Here is a 25,368-nt window from a genome sequence, read left to right as displayed (position 1 = left end):
AGTAAGGAAAAGAAACTTTAAAACCTCACACTGTTAAGAATAATACCGCATTTTTTGGCTTAAGATTCATATAGCTAATTACTTTTAACTATCAGTTGTAACACTATTATGTAACTAGTGTTTCCTGTGAACTCCACGAGTTACCAAACTTATCCAGAGGTGGTCTTTGCATCCATCAAACAGGATGCTGTTTTTTCTTAATGTGGGAGAATAACCAGACTAAATATTAGATTTTTGTGTAGGTTTGTCAAATAGACTTTAGTCATACCACCGATGTAAAATGTAATCTCTGGCTGCTGGTGAACATCACTGTGAGTTGTGTTAGTGTGAGCTTCAGCGTCAGCATTGAGAAACATCTTGGTAATCCGTTGCGAGTCTGAGCTGTTTCTCCCTGTGAGAGAGGAATGCAGCCCACATACACTCACGCACGTACGCACACATTTTGAAAATTACGTTGAAGTCTTTCGAAACAACTCTGTTATTTGGCAATACTGCAAGAGGCATTATAAAGATCCACCAAAACTGAGAAACCAAATATTTTTTATCGTGAAATGTGCGCAGCTCCTCCTCCACTTGAGTTGCAATGCAGTGCGTGTTTTTTATGGGGCAACAGGTAAACATATCAGTAGCCTTTGTTACTGTAGTAATTTGCAAAGGAGGCTATCTGTATTATGTTTTACGGTCTCACTGACACTGTCATTGTTTGAAGTGATTGTGAAATTTGTGGCACACATGATAAGGACACCTCTGGCGTGTTTAAAACTGACCTTCATCTAATGACTGCAACTTTTAGCAAAATGTACCGTAGTCCTTATAAGTGACGTCGAGGCAAACCAGGTAACAACCAAGTAAAGAAGTACTTAACTTTAAACTGAAGAGTAAATACTTCACTTCAAAACAATAAATAGCTTCAAAATGAACTATTTACAGTGAAAACTGAAATTGGTTTGTCCCTTTATGTCCATATTTGTCATTCTGTCTTTTGTTATATAAACACCATTTCAGACAAATTGATTGCACTAAAGAAAACGCAAAGCTTCTAAAATTAATCTTAACACCTGGCTTGGAATAATATGCCCAGGGCAAATGACAAGGAACCACAAAGAAGTAAACAAACACTGAATAATAAGTAACACAGCCACAAGGTTAGAGCTGCACACACCCCTCAGGTTATCCAGCTACTGTAAGCTTTAATATAAATAAAACATGGTCATTGGAACTTTATTCCCAGTTTATGTGACGCACACAGTAATGTTAAATTATATTGTTCAAACACTGCTGTTTTACATACAATGTTGTCGCAACAAAGATGATAAACTCGGACATTAGCTGGACACCAACTAAAATCGCCACCGTGGATTTTCCTCCTATTTTATTCCTATCTGTTCTGTCGGGCCAAGCAAGTTACAAAAGGCATATTGTCTCTCTTATCTCGAGTGCATTGTTCAATATATTGTGCTATCAAACCACGCTTTCTGTGCAGAGCTCAAAGAGTTGAAGGTAGAGGGAAAAAGTCATTATGCTCAGCTAAAAACAAAAGTAGAGGGGGGTTGCGTGCATGGTCAAAAGTCCATCAAGTTGGCCTTCAAGAAGAGTTTGTTCATCCGAATCAATCAGAATGCTCTTTTAGCTTTATTCTCTCAGTTTCTGTTTAGCACAAGGGAGGGAAATGCACATATGATTCAGCTTTGCCTTCTTCAGTGTGCAAGATGAAACTACTTTCTGTCACAGAAATCGACTCTACAAAAACTAGTCTGTAAATTATCCCCAGTATCTGGTTCTCGGAAAGACATGCTGCTGTTGCATTTATTTGAGTGGCAGCAGAAGATTCAGAGGCAGATTTCTGAAAATCTCAGCATATAAAATTGAAACAATCTGCTTGACTGCACAGAAAGCCAAGAGAAAAAACACTGGCTTTTTTTCATGATCTAGGTGAACTGACCCTTTTAAGGCCGCCTTGGAAGACTTTTTCCTTTCCTGCACAGTTCACATATGTTCACGCTGATGATAATTCCATAGTTTTGACTGCGGTAATCCTGTAATGGTGAAGTGTCAGCCTTACTTTTGGCATAGAACAGCAATGAGCTTCACATTCACATGAATCATCCAACACAACAGACAGGTTATAGGTGCTAAAACATGCTCCCAGGTAAACGGTGGATTTTCTTAAGCACACACACAACGTGACTGACATGATGTCATGTCTATCTCTCTGTCTGACTTAAGGATTGGCAGACATGTATATTGATTTTAAAGCCTGTAATATGTGTGTAAAGGTCTAAGGTATAAGGTCCTCTAAGCTGTGAAAATAGTCATAGAGCAAAATGATTTTACAATTGAATGATGCTATCCACTAAAAGCTCAAATTACTAACCGATTCAATCATTGATTTTTAATCTGACAATATACATGTATTTGATCAAATACTTGAGAAATTAAAAAAAATCCATCAGTAAATCAATCCAATTAAACTGTATCAATCAGCAACTGTAAAAAAAAATAACCAAATTTTTTGCATAGACAAGGCCACCAAATTAAATGTACAGCATTAGCAAATGAAAAAATAATTAAATGAGTTAATCAAATTGCAAATAATGATACAAATCCACGTTTTAATTTTCCTTCCTAAATACCTCTTAAATGTAACTGTGGATATTCATTTCCCTTTTTATTTTAAATGTAGGTTTCATTGATTTCCAGATTTTTAATTTAGGTATCAAATATTTGAAATTAATCTAATACAATTTATTTGACAATTTTGACAATTTGAAAATTTAATTTGTTTTTAAATCCATTTTAAACTTGATTTCAATCAACCAGACTTAATTTGTGTAGCACTTTTTATACAATGTAACACAAAGAGCTCTACACAATAAAAGCATTAAGAACAGGAACTGATGGTCAGTGAGTCGCATACATTTGCAACGAGGAAACACAAAAGAGGATAAAAAAAACAAAGATAAAAGACTAAACCAGAGTAGATGTAAGCCAGAAATAAAAGGCAGGATGTGATAAAGAAAGCACACCTTAAGATAAAATAATGAAATGACTTTGTCCAACATAAACCAGGGAAGCAGACTGTTTATCCAGTGGTACACACCTGAGCCAGTCTGATGTGTCTGTACTTGATGAATTTGGGTTGTGAGAGTTCTATATATAATAATAAATGAATAATAAAATTTTTTTAAAGGGCACAGGCCACACCGCTGCAAGTCTCTGGGAAGCATAAATCCCCATGAACATGTGGATGGATATTTTACAAACATAATAATTTACATCTCATAATAACGAATAGCAAAAGTGAAAACACATTTTTAATCCGAACAAATATCAGTGTGATGGAAACCTGTTGCCCACATAAAGCCAGCACAAACCCTCATGTTGTCTTGCCAGCTTGATCCTCAATGCACGCTATTATCCTCCTTGGCATTGATGAAAAATAGGTGTGTTTCAATAGCTTTGTTTTATATATTTCTTTCTGTCAGCCTGTCAGTCTTGCATTTTCTTTCTTTGTCTCACACGTCTTCTCTGTCAACAGGCCCGATACCGCAGAATTTGACATCATACGTCGATTTTGGATCGTTCAAGTTTGCCCCGTCCAAAGCAAATGGCACCTTCAGCCGCACCAGCTCCACTATGTCATCGGGCTTCAACAAAACGGTAATTGTTTCTTTCTTGTAAGAGCGCCATTCATTATTGTAGCGATAATGCGAGCATAAACCCTTCTCCCGTTCACAGACTCTGCATTACAGGACCAAATCTTACAATAAATACATGGAAAGACAACAAAGTCTGCCTGTCAGTTCCTATAAAGGCTCACCAATGAACACGTTATGGCTTGTTTGTTCAATGCATACAAAGACCAAAGTGTAAAAATGACAGGTTGTACCACCTGGTGCATCAGGTTAACAGGAGCTGGTAGGCAGATTTTGTTATCTCTGGACAGAGCCAGGCGAGCTGTTTCCCCCCGGTTGCCAGTCTTCATGCTAAGCTAAGCTAACTGGCTTTTGGCTCCAGCTAGACTAGAGAGGTATCCATTTTCTCATCTAACTGTTGGCAAGACTCAAAATAAAATGATACCTCGCACTAACAAAAAATAATATATAATATCAATTGATATTCATTTTGTCCAGTGAACCGAAGACGTTTTCAATTCTGTGACATTTGAAACCTTTTAAGTTTAAATACTGACCATTTTGGATTGACAACTACTCCGCTACTGCTGCTGCCGCTGGTCAACAATGCCTAATGCGGCTTGAAGTCGATGGTTGCCAGATCATAGTCGAGTATCCCCCATATCCCACGTCTTTCACTCTCTGTCACAAAAACGCTCAAAGCTGGCAACTCATAGTTGCTGCATAGATCTTACTGGTAACACAGAGGGGAGTTAAAATGGCAAGACGGTTTGAGATGGGTAAATATCTTGGTAGAGACACTTCAGCAACACCTTTACACTGTGAGGGAGATGTCCCTACTGTCCATACCCACCTCTAAGCCCACGGGTGATTTATGACATTGTTCAGTAAAACATTATACCGAAATGTTGCTTGCATGGCTCCCCTGGCTCCCCTGGCTCCCCTGGCTCTCTTTGCCACGACTCAGACCCCCCTAAAACCAGTAAGTTATCAATGTGTCTTCACCTCTTATGATCCTTGCTCTAGAAAACTAACAATTACCCTGAATCCATTTTCAATTGGTTTGATTTTATTAAAGTGTTGTCTTTGTGCATAGATGCAAGTGTGGATTTTGTGTGTGTGTGTCTGTGTGTGTGTGTGTGTGTGTGTGTGTGTGTGTGTAGTAGTGCGACTGTGTGAATATAATGAACAGTTAACACAGCATGCTTTTGTATCTAGCAACCAGGTGTGCATGCAACTTCTTCATTTTTGGGGAATGGACAGATATTGTTTTTGAGTGTCATTCTTAATTTCAGTCTTCTCACTAAGAGTCAGAGAGAGTTCAGCTCATTTGTAGCCCTGGACTAATCCAAATTCCACACAGGATTAATGTTGACTTCATCAGTGTGTTTTTGTGTGTGTGCGTGCGTGTGTGTGTGTATGTGTGTATATGTGTGTGTGTGGCTGTGGGTTAGCCTGACCTGATCTACTGACAGTGAGTTGAGGCATGTCTAGGGAGTGTGGTGATATGTTCTTGCTGATGAAGGTTCTTTATCACCACACCACACTGTATGCGCATCTGTCACCTCCTGTTTTTATTATGTGCATGTTGATTCTGTCACCTTATCTAAATTCCATGGGCAAAAATTAATACGTGAGTGGCATTGCAGAGCTAGTGACCACAAATCAGCCAATTCAGTTTCTGTCTGTTAGTTAGTGTCATCAGAAGATTTCTGCTTGCTTTTGTGGACGTGAAGTTCCAGGTTTTCCAGGCAGAATAATGACAGTAACTGCAAGCAATCTAATCATATTTTTGCAGTGCTGCAGTTTTTAGTTGCTGACATTGCTTGATCATAAATCGAAACAAAAAGCTCCATATTTGATGAGTTGATGTTTTGTTTGTTTTACCTTTAATAATGGTTGCCATGTGCTGTCAGTGTGCCTTCTACCTATTGCTTCACCATTAGCTCAATAATCATCAATCATAATCTCAGTTACATTTTCTGCATCATTGTCGTTAGTATATTTTAGTATTTTTATCTAAATGTATGTTATCAGACAGAAACGTCATCCTGCTTCTCTGTGCTGCTTCTATTTGCTCAGCAGAATTTGCACATGTATTAAAGGTCCCGGTGGCTGAGTCTCAGTCTGTACCCAAATGAAGGGAACTTGCAGCGCCTGTAGAGTAAACACGCTGTCAGTTCTTATCAAACATATTGTTGACAGATCTCTCCTCCGTCATGCTTTCGCTGCTAAGTAACAGGGCTGGTGCACAGATGGTAACTGAGCAACCAGTCCACTTTGAAACAGGAAAGAGAGTTGGTAGACAGAGAGAGAACGAGGCAGTTTAGTGGCTATCCCCTTCCTGATAAATTCCGCAAATCAAAATGTCAACATGTCAGCTGCATTGATTAACTGTGAGAAAATTCTCGCGAGTTGGTAAACTTTGATGTTCGTGATTTCTGGATGAGGGGAAAGGGACGTTTTTTTTCCTTTCATTGTCTCACTGGTGCACACCACTTCCTCCTTACTAACGTTCAATGTGCTCAAAGAACAGTGGGAATGTTTTTTCTCTTCCAGAAATGTCACATTTCACACTGTAATTTTTCAAGCAAACCAACAGAGACAAACTTTTAATTGCAAGAATGACTAATCCCTAAAACAGTGACAAGACATGTTCTGTCATTGTGCTCAAGCTCCAGCGGTGCCAAGTTGCTTTCTTGGTTATTGTGCGGCAAAGCTTGAGTAGTGTGTTTTGTAAAGACTCTCTTTCTCTCTCTCTCTCTCTCTCTCTCTCTCTCTCTCTCTCTCACTCTCTCACACACACACACACACACACACACACACAAAGCCAAACAATTCAAAAAATTAAAGTAAACAGATAAAATAACAGTGCATAATTACAGGAGATTAAGTAGTTTAGTGACACCAGGATTGTGAACGTTAATGAGTGCTGTGTCTGACTTACACACAAAGCCCCTCTGTGAGAAACTGCTCGACTGCGCCAGCATTCTTACAATGCACACAGCTTCAATGAGTCAGTCTCCAATGACAGATATTGCGTTACCTTGGTTTGTGTGATCGTTTAATGCATTCTGCTGCCCTCGACATAAAGTGAGAAGGGAGGAAAAGAGGTATGCAGGCTTTGTGCCAGGTCAAATTCCTCTGTCTTGGTTAACAGGGAGATGTCTTTGAAAACTCCTCTTGTAGAAAGTGGGTTACTCACTTTCCTTTTTTTTTTCTGACCCTGGCTGTTGCTACAGGGAAGACTTCAGGTTATACAGTGTTTTCAGGCTACAGCTAAGCTACAGTTGTGTACAGTCATGTGTGTATTTTTCAAACTAACCTAGATAAAGTGCTGTGTAAGCCCTGCCGTTTTAAAAACCAATCATCCTCTGGAGAGCCCTGGATGAAATGTTTTATGGAAGTAAATCTCAAGATGCCACGCTTTCTTTCTTTCTTTTTAGATAAACACTCAGAGGAGTCGCACTCTGTCCACTAAAACCGTGGGACCTTTCACCGCGTCGGGCACATGGGAGCAGCAAATCCAAGGCTCCAACTGGCCGAAGAGTCCCAATGGGCTGAAACCCAGTCGCAGTGACCCCACCTTGGCTCCTCCATTTTCTCCTGCCCCTGCAGCTGTCATGGTGATCACTGATTCTTACTCTCCTCTAACCTGAATTGCCACTGAAATACCTAAACATATTATGCAAAATGTGTGTAAACCAAAAAAATCGCAAGTAGCCCGCAGGACCAAATGAGCATCGTAAACTGCTTTTTGTTTAGAGAGCCAAGGGGCAGTCATTCCATAGCCAGCACGCCGTCCAGACTCGAGTCAATAGAAACAGCACCTACTCCTTGACCAACGGCACTCAGATGACCAACAGCCAGACACGCATCGTCCGGCCGCCCTCTGCCCAGTCCCACACTGAGGGCAAGATGGGAACCATCAAAATAACTAAGAAAGCGCTTCAGCAGACAGCGTGAGTTCACCTGGCTCCCTAGACGCTCATTTTCGTATCAGAAACATTTTCCCAAACTAAATTCGATCCATTGCTGTTTACTGAACTGGTGATTAATTAAGTGTCTGATTTCTTCTTCTCTAGGGTGAACAGTGGGATAAACGTGTCAGACGTGACCCTAAAGGAGGCTGTAGAGTACCTGTCTCACCCTGAGGAGAAATTCCAGCAGTTTGGGGCCACCTTCATCCAACACACCACCTTCAATGAGGAGCGTGCCAAACAGGAGGTCTGAGCGCACGTACATTTAAACTTACTGTTAAAGCTTCTAGTGGAGACTTGCACACATGCACTGCGGTCTTGTTTTCACACCGCATTTGTGCGATACATACAAGCAGGGGAGCGCTCTGTGAGGACCTTTGTGTAAACTGCCTTGAGGAAAAGGGAGGAGAAAGCGTTTATCATTGTGCTTGGCTGATAATTTTGTTTGTAATTTACACTGCTGTCGATATAATGCCACGCCTGTAAAGTCTCCTCACCCATTTCCCTCCACGTCTCTGTGTCGTAGGTTTTCCAACTGGAGGGTATCCCCGCTCTGGTGACCTTGCTGCGGAGCCCCAACCCAGCGGTGAGCCAGGCTTCTGCCGGGGCTCTGAGGAACCTGGTGTTTAAGGACAAGAACAACAAGCTGGAGGTTCAACACTGTGGTGGTATAGCTAAGGCCCTGCAGCTCCTAAAGGAGACCGATTCTACTGATACTCAGAAACAAATCACAGGTAGGACATTTCATTGAGACGGGACCTCAAAATGTTGGGTGAAAATGAGACATGGTGGGGTTTTAATCCTGGGTTAGAATATCAAACATATTCCCTATCCCTAAAACCTACAGAAAAAATGTCACATACACTGAGCAACAACATGAGCTTCACAACATTATGCTTTTTTTTATTTATTCAGATTGTTTTTAGTAAAGATTGCAAATTACATACATCAGAGAAAATAACAGAACAGATCAGGTCACCAGGGGCAATAGATAAGGGTGTACACAAAACAGGTTGGTTTACATTATCTTAAGGGTTGCATTCCCAATTTTCACATGGAAAACAAGTATACACAAACCTCTTTACCCAGATTTACCTGTTCATCAATTCAAGTCCTATACACTTTAAAAAAGAGAAAAATAAAGTAGAGTAAAATGAAATAGAAAGAAAAAGACAATAATAAAGGGAAGTAGGGTGTTAAAATAAGCACATTTCAAGTTTACTAGAGTTCCTTACAGTCTTCAACAGTATTTCAATTGTTGCATTTACTATTAGAGAAGGAAGAATAAATCAAGTAGTCCTAATAATGATTCCAGTGAGAACATTGAAAAATGGGGGTTGAATAAACCACATAGTGTATGTAAGGACTAAGAAAAGCCTAGCACTAATATTCTCCCGTACTGTAGCATATCCATAATCATGTGCAAAAACCATTTTGTCCAGTATTTCATAAATTTAATAAAACAGTCTTGAAGGAAAAGTCAGTTAGTCACAACATCTTTTTAGGAAAATACTCAAACACCAAAGGAAACTACATGATGCATGGATGAAATGATTGATGAATTGAAATCTTCTTGCAATATTGTAGGCCTGCTGTGGAACCTGTCCTCCAGCGATGAGCTGAAGGAAGAACTCACAGTGACAGCGCTGCCTGCTCTGACTGAGAATGTGGTGGTGCCATTCACCGGCTGGTCAGACAGCAGCACCAACAACAACATACACCCTGACGTCTTCTACAGTGCCACAGGGTGCCTGCGGTGAGAACATTTCATTAGGATCAGTGTCGCCAGTCTCTAGCCTTTTTAGATGGGTGATATTCAAGACCCACAATCTATACTGATAATCCCCAATACATTTTATTAGATAGAGCAACATTCTTCTGTATAATGTCGATGACATTCAACTAACTGAAAGATTATTCAACTAGTCGTTTGCCAGAAAAGTAATCAGCAACCATTTGCGTAATCATTTTTTTAAGCAAAGCTTCTCCAAGGTGAACTTGTGATCTTGGTCGGACAAAACAAGACATTTGCAGACATCACCAGGAACACTGATGGACATTTTTCAATCGTTTTACAGATGAAATGATTCATCAGTTAAACACTGGTAAATTAATCAATGTAAAATGTAAGATAAAGAAAAACGCATTGGAGCCTCTCAGTGCAGTGAGCAGCTCTTTTGTTTGGTTTCTGCCTTCAGTTTGAGTCTTCTGATCCAGCACCTGTAAAAGTCGTTTATGTCTTTCTGATGCTAAACACCTAAACTGAAGGACCACGTGCGTTTAATACACATATAATATTAGTGCGTGTTAAACAAAAGTTACAATTGCACCTACTGAATACTGGCAAGGTAAAAATCCTGCGCCCCACATTGCCTGATCAACATGATCAAGTTTGCTTACAGGGTGTGACGGACGGTGCAAATTTGCCTGTTGAGGCACATGCAGTTGAAATGAAATAAAATGAATGACTGAACGATGTGTGTAGGAACCTGAGCTGTGCCAAGAAGAGGGAGAGGCAAGCAATGAGAGACTGCCCTGGCCTCATCGACTCCCTCATGAGTTACGTTCAGTCGTGTGTGGCAGAGGAAAACCCTGATGATAAGGTACACCTCTGAACCCACTGCTGCAGCATCATCTTCAGTTAACTTGAAATGTTTTTCTGATGTTATCTATTTTACCTCCATACCCCTGTATACCACCATCATCATCATCATCATCATCGTCATCATCATCATCATCACTGCTATCAGTAATGACACACAATGTCAGATAGAGTTCAAACAATGAATCGGTGAATCGATAAGTCATTCAGCAGCTATTTTGATGATCAAGTTAGTGGGCTAAAGGAGATTGTGACAGGTATTTGTTTTCACTATTTTTAGATATTTTACAGAATGATTAATCAGTTCATAGAGTTTTTTGATACAAATGTTTGTTTATTATTCCACACTTTGGGTTTTCTGGCTCCCTGCGTCGTTGTTTTTGTCCACATTGTCCCTCTAACCCTGAGTTGTGGATGTGTGAGCGGAGCAGAGAACAGCTGTGTTTGGATTCGAGCATGCTGACTAAAACTAGTTTACTCATAGTTTCTGTAAATCATGTCTCGTGTGTCTCTCACAGCATGCGTTCAGCCCAGATGCTAAGTATCTCTATAAGCACATGTACACACACATACACTACAAATACAAATACACACACGTCACCTATGCACACTGACATGCTCCCACACTCTGCACGTCCATAGACACACTACACATGGATAAGCAGGTAAATACCAGCATGTGTGCGGACTTAGTTTGCTTGGATGCGTACCCACTCATCTGTGGAAGTTTTGGGTGTGGATCTGTGCTTGATTCCACGTCTGTGCTGGCGCTGTTTACAGAGGCTTCTTTTAATGACGCAGTAGAGTATGACTGGTGTTGTATGGCTTCGTGTTGTCTGTGAGAGACAGAGAGAGAATATATTTTGCTTATTGGTCGGCCCTGTGACTGTGATCAGCTTCTGGTAGTGAACTCTAACTGTTCGCTTTGTGCTTGTTGATGCTAAAATGGCTTCAGTCACATTTACTGTGTATGCGTCATTGTGTTTCACTGGCTTCTTGATTAAGGATCATTTTATCTCATTAACTAAACCTACCTCAATTAATCTCATTCATTTTGGTCAAGTTAATGTTTCTGCTGTATGTCCAGAGCAATTAATCCATTTCCTGTTAAATGAACATACTAGCTGAACCTGTCGGCTGTTTGCCTAATCAATTGGATCTATGAAAGGGAAATTCCAACCTGGGTGTTACTCTAATGTATTTTTGTTCATTGGTATGATTATATTCTACTCACTGCCTCTGTTGTGGGGATTTGGTGACACGCAGAGTTTATATTTTTCCTTCCCCTTCCTCCAAACATAGGACAAATAACCACATATGGAGTCTTCCTTTATCATGATAGTGGCAGACAATGAGAAGTGGGTGGTGTGTCATTTTATTTTTTATTTTTTTTCTTATGATTTTTCAAATCTTTGCATTTGCTCTTATTTCTCTTCAAACACACACATTTGCATAAGTGTGGCAGGTAAGTCAGAAACCAGATCATCTGTGCTGTTGAACTATTAGTGAAAATGGCGATGAAAAGATTAACAGCGTCGTTAATAACTGCTCCTGTCGTCTCCTCTAGTCTGTGGAGAACTGTGCATGCATCCTCCATAACTTGACCTACCAACTGGAGTCGGAGGCCCCTGGGTGCTTCAGCAACTACTACCGTCAGACAGACGACGAGTCTGGGGGTAGGAAAAGCCCCACAGTTGGATGCTTCAGCCCCAAGAGCAGCAAGGCTCAAAAGCAGGTGGGCGTCAGCCATGACACACCCCCATCTGTGTTTGTTGGCTGAATCATAGCAGGCCCTTTAATCCAAGCACCACTTCCATTCTTCCTGTCTTCCTCCCTCTTCAGTATATGTTTGACATGGATCGGGCAGTGCTTGAGGACAGTGCCCCATCAGGTCAAAAGTGGTTGTGCCATCCCAAAGCCATGCAGACCTACCTGTCTCTGCTGGGCTCGTCCAAGAAAGACGCCACCCTGGAGGCTTGCTGTGGTGCCCTGCAGAACCTCACTGCCAACAAAGGACCGGTGAGTGCAAAAATGGACACTCGGGATTATCTCAGGTTGATTTAGGAGAGGAGTAAATTAACAGAAACCGAGCGGTGGTAGGATTACTGGTACAACGGCGCTATTCACAAGATGAACAAACTTGTTTTGTGGGAAAGGGTGGAGGTTTGTCTCTGCGGATTCAGAGAGGTAATTAGAGAAAGAAAAGAACTTTGAAAAAGGGAAAGTGGGAGGCATGAGTTGTCAGATAATTGCAAAGTCAGCTCAACTGGATTTCACAATGTGAATACAGGATAAATATGGACTGCTACAGCTGATGTCTTTTCCTCCCTCTGTCCTTTGTGTGTTGCGCTGTTTTTGTTTGTTGCAGGGGTCCTCAGCCATGAGCCAGATCCTGGTTCAGAAATTTGGTGCTCTGCTGCACATGACCCCTCTGTTAAAGTCACAGAACTCTGGCCTGCAGAAGACCGCCATGTCCCTGCTGAATAACATGTCTCGGACCAGCAGTGTGCAGACCTCCATGGGTGAGGAGAAGCATGAGATGTTGATAGCGCCCGTCACCTCTGTTGCAGCTGCATGGATGTAGTTTTAATCTACATATATCTGACTTACTGTTTCCCTCGTCTTCTCTGCAGCAAAGCAGATTCTGCCTGAGCTCACAGGTCTCCTCTCCTCTGGCCCCCGGGAAATGGGGAAAAGCGATGACACTATAGCGGCAGCTTGCAGCACAGTACGGACTCTGATGATGGCGGACACCGAGGTCAGCAAGAAGGTCATTAATAATGAACTGGTGACATCGCTGGCTGACCTCAGTGAGAATGGGTGAGTTTTCAGTTACTCATCTCTGTGTGGGAGATTTGGCTTTCGTAGCTGTGACAAACTTAAATGCTTTTCCCTGACATATGTAAACATTTTGAACTGCCTATGATTTTGAAATGATCTTGCATTGATTCATTTCTCTTGTGGTATTTTTGCACGCAGATAGTTTTGGGTGTTAACTGCTCATGTTTTGAGATCTGTCTTAGATTTTTCCTCTAACATCATGCAGAACGAACAAAAACAAACATTTAAAATATCAACAGCGAGTCCTCTTCCCACAAACAATCTTCTTCTACTCTGGATAAAGTGACCGTCAATAGTTAAAAGCGAGGAAGAAGCAAAATTAAATCTGAAAAGATATGTTGCTGTTGGATCTTTTCACTGCTCTTAACATTAAAAAACAGAATTACACTTACCTCCACTGTGTTTATATGACTGTGGAGATCTCAGAGACCCATATCTCAAAACGAAAACGAAAACTGGCGCCACGGCAAGAGACCGCTGAAGCTGTAAACAGCTTCAAAATCTTCACAAATAAAGATCTGGAACAATGGAATTCTTCTCTTTTTATATTGAATATACAGGTAATCTAATCTACACTCACCCCTGCAATTGCAGCTATTGTGGAAAGTTTATTTTAGCACAAACACAATCTCTCAGTCCACTTTTGTGTTCAAAGGCACTAAAATACCAGCAGTGCGGGTGATATCTTAAATGTCTGAATTGCTTTTTTTGATGTCAGTCCTTTCTTTTTTTCTATCTGTTCTTGTTTTCCTTCTGTCTCATCTCGTGCTGCTTACTTGTGCCCTTTCCTAATGTCCTCTGCCCTTCTGTCCCAGATCTTTCCCCAAAAGCAGCAAAGCAGCCGCATTGCTGCTCTACAACTTATGGAACGAGAAGAATTTGCAAGGCGCTGCGAAAAAGGTAAATTACACAGAGGTGAAATGTATGATTGACTTATGGGTACAAAACTTAATACATACTAAGGCAGTCACTCCACAAACCTATTGTGCTTGTGTGTCATGTTAAAGCCGAGCACATGCTCGCTGCCTTGTACGAGCAGCGGGAGGGCCCAGCTGAAATGGGCGGGTGTTTATTATTACTCCTCTGGCTCACACACTTTCCCTTCCCTTCTGCCACACCCAAGAGTTCAGTGAACACAGGAACAGTCACACTGGAATCCTAGCAGACTGGTTTTTATGTGCTCGCTGTCTATTACGGGAGGAGTAAGACGTGGAAATTTGAAGAGAGATAAAGAGAGGAGGTCAAAACAGTGAGAGTCAGAGGTGGGCAGGGTGGAGCATAGACAGAATACATGAAACATTTCCTTCAAATGAATGTATGAGTGTATGAGTATGAGCGAGTATGCTTATCTTATGAGAAGTAACAATGCTTATAGATGTTATGAACAGAAGCAGAGCTGGGAAGAGAGGGAAAACACTGGTTTTCACACTGCCATAATTCACCCAAGGCTCCTCCGAGCTCAGGACTCTTCCTCTCACAGTCAGTGCAGGGTTGCATTGTATGTGTGTGTGTGTGTGTGTGTGTGTGTGCGTGCGCTTGCAGCTGTGTGACACCTTTCACTTATTTTCTTCAACTTTTCTTAAAACTTTTTGCTCCACAGCTGGGATTGGCCAAGTCACTTTTTGTCAATGACAACACCACAGCACAGTACAAGCAAATGATCGATTGAGTGCGACGGACAAGTGGCACCACGCAGCCTTAGAGGTAGGATTGGTTTCTGGATGCTTGTAGTTGCATGTATTTAGGATTTAAAGGCTCAATGGGGCCAGAATGAGCAGAATTTTTATCAAAGGGATTAAAAAGTTTTTTTTTTCTCTGTTCTCTCTTCCTCTTTTCCTCCATGTGATCAGGTGTGTACTTGCAGATGGAAACCAGCATGTTTAGACACTGTGGTGGCCACACCCTTGCAACACGGAGGGTAAAATCCTTCAAATAATGGCCTTGCAGAAATATCCTATCATTTTGAGTCAATCATACAGAATATTGTACATACAATAGAGAAAAGAAAGATTTCCTTGTAATTCTGCGGTGTTGTATGTATTTAAATTGGATATGCTTCTGTCTTTGTATATAAATGGGTGAGTGTGTTTATGGTAGGTTAAGTGTGCGTATGCTGGAACCCACTTCTTGCAGCTTGTGAGCCACAATACACCAGACAATGTTATCTGCAGTGAAATGTTACTGAAAACATGCAGTGATTATTCAGATTTAGGAATGGCATCTCTATCAAATGTGTCCGTCTACAGGCTACAAAATAAAATATCTATTGTGGCCTTGAGGACTTATCAACTGAAAATGAAAGTAATAAGAAAAATGGTAAAAAAAAAACAAAAAACAAAACAAACTGTTGCTATGCGATGAAATCTTGTACATCCAAAGAGTGTGCTCTGTGGGTATTAAGTAAAAAAAAATAACAACATTTTTAAAAATCAGTTTGTTTGTTTTTTTGGTTTGTAATGGGTTTCTTTTTAATTTTCTTTTTTTTTTTTTTGGAATAGGTTGAATATGGTTTAGTATGGTGAATGTGCCAACAGTATGTAAAAGACTGAGCAAGCACTCACTTCAATAAAGACTAAGCACTTGGATTTGCAAGGTTTCCATACAAAAGCAAAGAAATGCTACATTTTTAACGTTTAATGCAGTTTATTGAATTTTTTTGTTCATTCATTCTGTTTGTCTGTTTCATTAAAAATGAGCATAGCAGCTAGCGCCTCAATAGTTAAATGAATGGTCTGACATTTTGAGAAACACAGCACTATTTTGCTTTCCTGCCTGGAGTAAGATGAGAAGATCGATACCGCTCTCATGTCTGCACAGTAAATATGAAGCTACAGCGAGCAGCTGGTTAGCTTAGCTTAGCACAAAGACTGGAAACAGGGGGGAACAGCTAGCCTGGCTCTGTCCAAAGGTAATAAAATCCACCTACCAGCAACTGCAGAGCTTGCTAACTAACATGTTATGTTTGTCTTATCCGTACAAAAAGCAAAGTGTCAAAAGAACACTTTGTGGTTTTACAGAGATTCAGTTTTTTGTGCAGCTTAAACAAACAAGTGCGTTGCCTTTGGTCAGAGGCAGGCGAGCTGTTTCCTCGTTTTTCCAGTCTTTGTGCTAAGCTAAGCACGTGCTGATGTAGCTTCTCATTCGGTATCAATTTTCTCATCTAAATCTCTGCAAGAAACAGTAATAATAAACGTATTTCTCAAAATGCCAAACTGTTTCTTTAAAGTGGAGTACTAAGCGCCTTGTTCTATTACATTGCTTTGTATTAACGTACCTATTGAAATTTACAGATTCAGTTGTGTAGTGTTTGTTTTTTTCACTTGTTTCACATTGTTTGTTTTCTTGCATAAACTAAGGAATTGGAGTTTAATTCATGACATGTAACAGCTTTTCAGCTTGATTAGCTATGTGTAGAAAACCCTATGAGTCACATTTGAAATTCTTTGACAGATGACATAGCCACACGGTCAGTGTTAGCTGCTGGCTGCACACTGAGACTCTTATAAGTGGTCTTTGATCCAATTCAACAGGCTGTGCCCTCGTCTAAGATCTTTATGATAGTCTCAGGGTAGAAGCTACTTACATACATTACATTTTTACATTTTTGAAAACCCAGCATTGCAAAGTGCTAAAGCGCCGAGAGATGAGAGAGTTGGCAACTGTGGGGATTCCCCACAGTCCCACAGTGCGCTGCGCGGGACTCTTTTTATGCTTGAGACACACAGTCATGCAGAGGTTCATTTGCCTCGGGAAAGACTGATGTCAGTATTGCTTTGAATGTATTTGTGGAGAAATGATGAATAATTAGGAGCATTCCCTGTCACTCAGTCTATTTGTAAAATAAATAACATATGCATGTACGTTGTGGTCTTTTCTTCAACAAGCAACTAAAGTAATTCAGTGTGCTAACAGAAAGTTCATACTATGTGCATATTTGACATTAACGCAGTACGAGCCATGTGGGAAGATACTGGAATCTGTGTTCATCATTTTTCGTAAACTTCTTGAACTAATCAGCAGGGTTTCTGCGGTGTTTGTGTGTGCATGCCGTTATCTGACTAAGAAAAAAGCTATGAAAACAAAATGACAAGCCTCGCGGCTCCATTTTCTAAATCATGTTTGAGGGTCTGACTCAAGCAGGTTTGGTGAGATTTAAATCCCAAAGGCCGATTTTTTTTTATGTGCTTTTCACAGCTTGCACTCTCTTCACACGAAAGTACATTAATCATTAGTTTCAGTTATACACAACATACTGAAAGTGTTGCGTTCTGCATGATTTATGTTTTTAAATTTGTATTTTTACCCTATTTTTATCCTGATCCTCTCAGCTATAGTTGATCACTTTCCTGGACAAACACGTTTGTTATTCGGTGATAGAATCATCAGCTTTTTGTTTCTTCACATCGTCTGTTTATCATCAACGCAACACAACCAAATCAATCTGTTCTGTTTAAGTTGTTTGACAGGTGATGAAACGTAGCGAGACAAACAGCAGACACAGTTCACTAGCTCACTAATCACTGTCTCCAAGAAATAAACCACAATGCAAAAACAAGGAAATCCCCAGTGCCTCATACTATTCTAGAGAACGCTAATACATTTGTATTCTTTCATTAATGCAAATCACTTTGAAGCAGAAATAGTCTGTGTTTAATTTAGATTAATTTAGGATATATTGGATTTACAACTTCTCCCTCCCCTGAGTGGTAGAATACTGACAAGAGCTACAGCAACTCCACCCTATGACCAGGTTTGTGTGCATCTTTAATTATAGTGTGCCTAATCAACTGAGATATGTTCATATGTTGGAAAAAGTCTCACAACAAATTCATCAATCATATAAAACCGCTGAATGGAATTCTTGTTTCATTACAAGTTGTAACCTTTCCAGCATATTTACCGTCACATCCCATCCACACGAGCGACTTAACTGGTATTTCATTTTCTGTATATGCGTGTCTGATCAGAACCAAAGATGTTGTCACATAAATTCACTTTGAGATGAGTTTTTTGATACAATAGAAGTTGGAAGAGGGATATCTTTTTTCATAATGAGGGTTTTCCCACCTGGATTACGAGAAATGATTCATCCTCTTTCAGACCTCTGCGTGTGTGTATATGTATATGTGCATGTGGGTGCGTGTTAGGAGGAGGTCTGGGCGTTGGCCCAAGGAGCATCACATCAGTCACAGTCGTGTCAGAGCCTGTCTATGAGCAGGACGATGTCTCTTCCTGTCTTGGCTTTAGGCTGTCTGCATTCACGTCTTGACTGTACTTCAGATTGATTTCACTCAGTAAACGAACACATGCACCTGCACTAAAAGGCCTGACAGAGTAAGAAGCAAGTGATCAAACTGAGATGGTTTTATTTACACCATTAAATACAGAATATCTAATCATTCAAAGGATGGGGAGGAAAAAAGAGGAATAAAAGAGTGAGAAGAAGCTGGATAACTGGCTATAATCTGTACTGCAGGTGGTGGTTTAGGGAGATGGGTGGGACTAGGGTTTGACGCAATGGCTGCAGGACAGGGCTGATGGTGACACTGCTCACTCAGCATTTCAGCATCTATTTCCTTAGGCCTCTCTTGCTCCTCTTTGATCTGTTGAAAATAAAATAAGGGTCACATGAGGCAGACATCAGGCTTACTTGTTTCACCACAAAAAGCAATGAGAAAGCTGACATTTTCAGGTTGCAGAATCCTCTACAATCCATTCCAAAAATAACAAAGCAAGCAGCGCACGGCGAGAGACATACACAGCTGCTGCAGAGCTCCTTTAGTGTGTCTGCAACAGGTGTGACAGATGACCTGCCTGCCTCGCTGCCACACCCAGGTATTCAGCCAGCTCACCCAGCTGAAGTAACAGTGCCTGGAGGGGGGGGGGATCATGAGCTTTTGAGGAGAGGAGAGCTGGGCCGTGACAGGGAGGAGACAGGGTGGGGTGCTTGCCTGGCTTCAAAATGCCTTTCAATTAAAGATGAGTGCTCAAAGGATGCACTGTGAAAGCACCTGATGGTATTCCCTCAACACAACCATATGAAAAAGGACTCATGCAGTTGCATGTTGTAATCAGTTATAGTTTCTTTACAGCTTATTTGTGACTGTATTACATGTATTCTGTATTGTTAGAACTTGAATTTTAAGCCATAATTACTGGTTTTTCTCAACTAGCCATGCAAGTTTACTTAAACCTTTGAAAAGCAGGCCTGTGCCTGAAACTCTGAGGGACATTTGTGCAAAATTTGTCAGTTTGACTTCAGGCAAAAATACAAGCCTGGTTCATTAGCCTAACCTTAAAGGCATGGCCGCGGGAGCTAGAACTGAAGTGATTACTAACTAAATATATAACTAAAGACTATAATAATAGTTATTTGCCATGTGTTCGGTATGTGCATTGTAATGGGCACTTCTTGTTCTTTAGTGGCTTGCTTTGGCAGCGTCTGCCTGTGTCATGACTGTCATCAGTTAACATGGATGTGTCATCTAAACTTTAAAATGCATTAAAATGTGTGACACAGTAAACAAGATGTATATGTGTAAGATACAGAGCTTGCAGGACACACTGGTGGCGTACTGCGATAAATGATTAATTAATGATTATATTCCTGTAGCGCCGCAGTTCGAATCCTGTTGCGGGCTTTCATTTAAGTATTTGTATTAAGGCCTTTAAGTCTGGTATTACTGACACGGATATACAATGACACGGATAGTCTGGTATTACTGACACAGATAACCAGTTCATTGACATGAACTGGTTATGCTTAGTTTTATCTCGGCGCGCTTTACAGACACACAGGTAGACCAGCTGAGCTGAAAATGACGAATCTGCGAACGGGAATTGGAGCACAGGAAGTGGGATATGTGAATAAATATCACCAGATAACATGACCAGCCTCTCCAGCCACCCGGCTTCAATTTTCCGGCCAGACGTTTGGAGAAAAAAAACTTTAAGCCTTGCATTTAGACCACCTTGGTTTGCTAAATGGAAGGTGCGTCATTACGTGGCGAAAAAATCTTTTAAGAGGCAGCGGAGGGATACCGGCTGATTTTAGTGCCCCTTCACCTCCCCCGGGGATCTGGACCCAGGCCGTCCTGATGGCCACAGGTGGATTATTATAATTACTGGAGCATATTGCCTGCAGCTCAAGGTAAGTTATTTGGTTTAAGCTGCCGATGAGCAGTTTAATATTTAGCTGTCAATTACCTTTAACATCACACTGATGTAACTTTATTGAAAAAATGTGGGCATGTTCATGGCATATGTTCTTGTGTGCCATGCACAATGGGCTTTTAGATATGTGTATTGTAATGTTATGCTATTATTGTGAGCTGTTATTGTTTACTGAGTCCTCTCTTATAGAGCTGGCTGCTGTTGTTACTGCTGCAGCTTTTGGTGTGTGTGTATTGTTCTAGGCCCATGTTGTGTTTGTAGGGGTTGTATTGTATGGCTTGGGGTAAAATGCTCCTCCCACTGCAGCACCCAAGCTGGGAGCCCTTGTCTTTTACTGAGGCCATTTCACTTGACAGGTGGAAATAATGGTTTTGTGAGCCAGGCCACACAGACTGACACATTCTGCACAGGAACAAAGTGTTGATAGCAACACCATGGGTAAGGAGCTGATTCGCCTTCTGCTGGGCGATTCAATTCCTATCAAGGGTCCTGCAATTAGTCAATTAGTTAGACCATGTACATGTTCTGTGAGCAGGCATCCATGTGGGTGGTGCATCTGTGAGAAAAATGTGTGTGGCGTTAGAGAGGGAGGGAGAAAAAAACTTCTGATTCAAACTTCATTCTCACGTTTTCTGATGATCGCTGACACGATTCCTCAGCACATTAATCTGGAACAAAGGAAATATGCAAATATTACTCTAATGACGCCGATCATCAGATCGTGTGTCTTCAAAGATATTTGTTGTGTATATTTGCCCGCACACACACCTCATATTTCTGCCTGGAGAACTGGTACTGCAGTTCAAACTTCTCTGCCTCCAGCTCGTACATCCACTCCCACAGCTCATTAGCTTTGTCCCTGAGGGACGAGGGAAAATTACATTGCGTTTTTTATGTAGAGGGATTATTTTCATCACCACATGTGTATCTCTAATTTCCCTTTGGGATTAATAAAGTGTGATTTTTATCTTCACACAAAGAGTGTCCCTTACTTAAAAAAATGTTTTTGTGTGTGGTATAATAACATGATATTTCTCCACCTACTTGAGTTTATCCTGGTTCATGTTCTCAATGTCCAGAGATTTGCGTCTTTCACTCAGGATCTTCTTCTTCTTCTCTCTCTCAGTCTGCCTCTTACCGCTCCGTTTCTCTGTCTGTGGGAAATAATTCATGCATCAAGTCTACATCTTTAACCTCTTTAAAAACCCTGCAAATAAACCCTCCAGTTGCTCACCAACTTCTGCATGTACCCTCCAAAGTGGAGGCTGGTCAGGGTTTTCTTCTTCTTTGCATCGTCCTCTGCTCTCCTCTTGGCCTCCTCTTCCTCCTTACGGGCTCTCTCCTCCTACATAAACATGGATTGAGAGAGGAAGCAGAAGTGAAATAAAGGCAGCTGTGTAGATTATATTATAGCAGCTGGACCGGGACTCTACCTCAAGACGCTTCTGTCTCTCTTTCTCTCTCTCGCTGCGGATTCTTTGCTGCTCTGCACGCTCAGAACGACGCTTCTCCTGCACAACAAATGATCCCATTTTTAACAGAACTTGAAACAAATCTTAATCTTTATGAGTGTGTGAATAGGTTAACAGTAGATTAGACATGCTATTTGGCACTCACAATCCTCTCCTTGAGATGAATGAGCTCCTCTTCTTCTTTCTTCCTGCTTTCAAAGTGAACTTCAATCAAAGTCTGAAGCTCCATCAGGTCCTTCTCCATCCTTTTACGATGTATGTCCTACAGAAACGGGGATATGATGTCTGTGTTTCATGCATTTCCACTTTACAAAAAGACAAGATACGCATATTTGTTATTGGTCTTTTTTTATGCTTCCGCACCGGCGACAGCCAGAGCCGAAGGCGTATTGTTTTCGGGTTGTCCGTCCATATGTATGTACATCTGTCCCATTCTCATGAACACGATATCTCAGTAACGCCTTGACAGAACTTTGGCACAAATACTCAAATACTTTGGACTCGAGAACGAACTGATTAGATTTTGGTGGCTGAAAGGTCAAAGGTCAGTGTGACCTCACATAACACTATTTAGCCATTACTAAAGACTTCACACATCAATTATGGCAAATTTCAAACAAATGGTTAATGTATTATGTGACTCTGGATAAACATGTATCTGATGTAGTCTGAAACAGACAAGCATACAAGCGCGAGGCAGTAGTTCTAGTTTCAACTTCAAATACGAACTCAAGAACATGTTTAATATTGACATACAGTATCCCAGCCTAACATCTGGTGATGTTTAAAATGATATGATATATTGTTAGGCAGAAACCTATGCACAGTATGTACTGTAAGTAAACAGGCAATCCTCTGTTCTCATCTCGGTTTGTCACTCACATCAAAATCCACCTTCTCTCCATCTGGGATCTTAGGTGGAATGAGGTTTGGCATGATAAATGGCCTAGAGTTTAAAAAAACAAAACAGAGAGTACAGTGAGTTAAAGGGTAGAGTAAGAAAAAAATGTGATTAAAAAAGGAAAAAAATCATCAGTCACTGTCACTGTGGATGTCAAATGATAATGATTATAATTAGTAGGTTCAACATTGCAAAAAAATGTCCCTTCAGTCTATGTATGCATGTCTTTGCCTGTAAATGTACATGAAGCTCAGAGGCAGATGTACATGATGCTATATATCTATACGTTGTTTGACACAAGGGTTGGGTCTACATTTTTCGTTAGGCGTGAGAATTTAGTGTCGGGGTGATGTGAAATGATTTGGGCCACTCTCATATCTGCACAGGAAATATGAAAATAATTATCAATGGATTACTATGATACTGAAGCAAACTCAAAAAAGTAATGATACTCAGACGAGTTCTGAAGTTATAAGGAGCGTTTTCCCCATTTTCAGTCTTTGTGCTAAACTAAGCTAAATGTCTGCTGACGGTAACCTGCAGATTACCGAACATACATGAGAGTGGTATCGAGCTTCTCATCTAACGCGCTGCAAAAAGGAACAAATCATTTCCCCAAAACACTAGAATTAGTTCTACAATAAATTTTTGCTTTCTAGAAAAGTCCTGTACGAATAAATGTGTATGTACATGTCCATGAGTGTTACTCACTTGAATTTTGGTTTGGCTTCCTCCTCTGTGGAGAAAGAAGAAGAAAAATAGAAAGAGAAGATGGAGATGAGCTTGTCCAGACAACACACACACACACACACACACACACACACACACACACACACACACACACACTCATATCTCATAATAATCCTACAAGGAAATGCCAGCAAGTTATGACAATGGATTCAGTGATACCTGCTTATAACGGCTGAAATTTTAGTTGAGCTGAAAGTTGATCTGTGTTTCATTCTGATCCAAGAAAAACAGATTCATAATGTGCGGGCATTCATTTCAATGCAGTATCAGTATTACCTTCTCCTTCTCCATCCTCTTCTTCCCCTTCTCCATCTGAAACCAAAACAGAATGCTTAACAGCTTTTACGTGTTTGTTACTGTGTTTCAAAAGAGTAAAGTAGAGTAAACTGTAGTGATTTACTGCCAACAGACAAAGTTATGTCGGTGTGCATGAAAAGAAGAAGACAGACCAAAACAGATCACTGGAAGAATTATGTACTGTTACCTTGTCTGTCTTGGGGTGTGTCAAAATTGAAGTGTTGCATGCGTCGTTTATCATTAATAGCACCCTTGAGAGGTGAGCGTTGATCTAGACAAACATGTCTTAATAATAGGCATTATGCCGCAAAGAAGGTATGGCATCTATGACCTCTGAATGATACTCAACAAACAACAAAAGCCATAAAACTTTGGCAGTACTTTTTACAGCAGCAGGATTCTAAGTGGTGTTTTTTATTTGAACGAGCTAGGCTACAGCTAGCACCTGTGTGGGGCTATACTTAGGCAGAGTGCTGCTTTGAGCTCAGTGCTGATGTCAGTATACTAACATGCATACAATGGCAATGTTAACACGCTTAACAGGTGTGGGTGTCAGCATGCTAACGTTTGCTGATTCGCACAAAACATAAATTACAGCTGAGGTTGATGGGAATGCAGGTAGGTTTGCAGGTATTTTCGATAATTTGAAATTCTGTGGAGCTAAAGGAAAAGTCAAGGGATCTCCAAAATCAGTCAGATAAAACATCTGGGGACCTGGGTACAACATTTGATGGTAATCCATCAGGTAGTAATTGAGATATTTCAGTCTGGACCAAAGTGGCGGACCGACCCAGATTGCCACCCCTTGAACAACACTAGAGGGTTGGCTTTAAACCGAACCGGCCGTAGAAACACTGTATTCACAAACCACTCTGGCGAAAAAGTCACTTTCTCCTGCCTATTGTTTGTGACACATCAGCTGAGAGCTCACGTGTGTCATTGGGCGTTTGGAGATTGAAAGCATAGATGAGAATGAATCATGAATGAGAATGATCATCCGTGCAGTTTCAGGTGAAGAAACAAGAAAAGGGAGAGAAACGCCTTGCTCTGATCCTGAGTCAGCGTATGGTGTGACTAAGACAGAGACAGTGAGACTTTAGAACTGCACACTGTCACATACCAAAGCGAAGTGTGACTGAGATAGCATATCATTTCCCGCCCGTCTGTCTCATGCTTACTGACAGAGTAAATTAATCATCATTACCCTGTTGTCAACACATAACACCACACTTGGAGATTGTCTCCCTGAGTAAATGCTGACAGGTTAATGACACTTGACCAAATATCTGTGCTCAAAAACAACCTGGCAACGGTGTTTTACATCGTAAAACCGCTCACCTTGTTCTTCACTGGGCTCCTCCTCTGCAGCAGTTGTGTCTTCTTCCTGCACGGCCTCTGGAAGAGAAGGAAGTTTTACAGCAAGTACTGACATTATCTCGACACTCACAGGGTGTGATGTTGACACACTGCCACACTCAAACGATCGCTCTTCATCATCAATCATGTAATTTTTCACGAGCTGTGCCAAAGCTAATTATATGCTGTTTTTCTTCCCTCTCTCTTTTTCCCCTCATTACTGTTTTTAAGATTTTTGGAGGTGTATCCACATTGTGTTAGTTTGGTTGATGGATGCATGGACTCTGTGGTCTATCGACTCTTGGTTTGTCCAAGCACTATGTTAAAAACACCTTGCAGAGAGGGACCACGTGATCAGTAC

The 25,368-nt window shown here is 40.9% G+C and overlaps 2 protein-coding genes across 2 annotated transcripts in view; one reads left to right on the top strand and one right to left on the bottom strand.

Annotated features, from left to right (window-relative positions):
- Positions 1-16,853, top strand: part of LOC130174427 (plakophilin-1) — a 17,319-nt gene extending 466 nt beyond the window's left edge. The window contains exons 1-15 of the mRNA XM_056384237.1: position 1; positions 3,539-3,660; positions 7,082-7,261; positions 7,401-7,597; positions 7,721-7,862; positions 8,142-8,349; positions 9,203-9,371; positions 10,101-10,218; positions 11,785-11,952; positions 12,060-12,236; positions 12,586-12,739; positions 12,851-13,037; positions 13,874-13,958; positions 14,659-14,762; positions 14,909-16,853. The exon at position 1 is cut by the window's left edge and continues 466 nt beyond it. Of these exons, the coding sequence (XP_056240212.1) occupies position 1; positions 3,539-3,660; positions 7,082-7,261; positions 7,401-7,597; positions 7,721-7,862; positions 8,142-8,349; positions 9,203-9,371; positions 10,101-10,218; positions 11,785-11,952; positions 12,060-12,236; positions 12,586-12,739; positions 12,851-13,037; positions 13,874-13,958; positions 14,659-14,727 (1,977 nt within the window). The 3' untranslated portion in view covers positions 14,728-14,762; positions 14,909-16,853. The remainder of the gene's footprint in view (positions 2-3,538; positions 3,661-7,081; positions 7,262-7,400; positions 7,598-7,720; positions 7,863-8,141; positions 8,350-9,202; positions 9,372-10,100; positions 10,219-11,784; positions 11,953-12,059; positions 12,237-12,585; positions 12,740-12,850; positions 13,038-13,873; positions 13,959-14,658; positions 14,763-14,908) is intronic.
- Positions 16,854-18,407: 1,554 nt separating this feature from the next.
- Positions 18,408-25,368, bottom strand: tnnt2a (troponin T type 2a (cardiac)). Its single transcript, XM_056384268.1, has 11 exons — positions 24,990-25,368; positions 23,631-23,666; positions 23,316-23,340; positions 22,586-22,649; positions 21,849-21,965; positions 21,665-21,742; positions 21,466-21,576; positions 21,276-21,385; positions 21,000-21,090; positions 20,859-20,899; positions 18,408-18,661 (listed from the first exon to the last, which is right to left on the bottom strand). The coding sequence occupies exons 1-11, from the start codon at positions 25,153-25,155 to the stop codon at positions 18,628-18,630; spliced, it is 873 nt and encodes a 290-aa protein (XP_056240243.1). The 5' UTR covers positions 25,156-25,368; the 3' UTR covers positions 18,408-18,627.

Source organism: Seriola aureovittata, chromosome 9 (genome assembly GCF_021018895.1).
Source record: "Seriola aureovittata isolate HTS-2021-v1 ecotype China chromosome 9, ASM2101889v1, whole genome shotgun sequence".
Taxonomy (NCBI): domain Eukaryota; kingdom Metazoa; phylum Chordata; class Actinopteri; order Carangiformes; family Carangidae; genus Seriola; species Seriola aureovittata.
This window is presented reverse-complemented; position numbering and strand designations above follow the sequence as displayed.

What these genes read in the sequence shown, in the direction of transcription:
- tnnt2a (XM_056384268.1), bottom strand. Translation starts at nt 25,155, where the DNA reads ATGATTGATGATGAAGAGCGATCGTTTGAGTGTGGCAGTGTGTCAACA. An exon ending in GAGGGTACATGCAGAAGTTG is followed by an intron (nt 21,386 to 21,465) that starts GTGAGCAACTGG and finishes TATTTCCCACAG; the next exon opens with ACAGAGAAACGGAGCGGTAA. An exon ending in TCTCCAGGCAGAAATATGAG is followed by an intron (nt 20,900 to 20,999) that starts GTGTGTGTGCGG and finishes CCTTTGTTCCAG; the next exon opens with ATTAATGTGCTGAGGAATCG.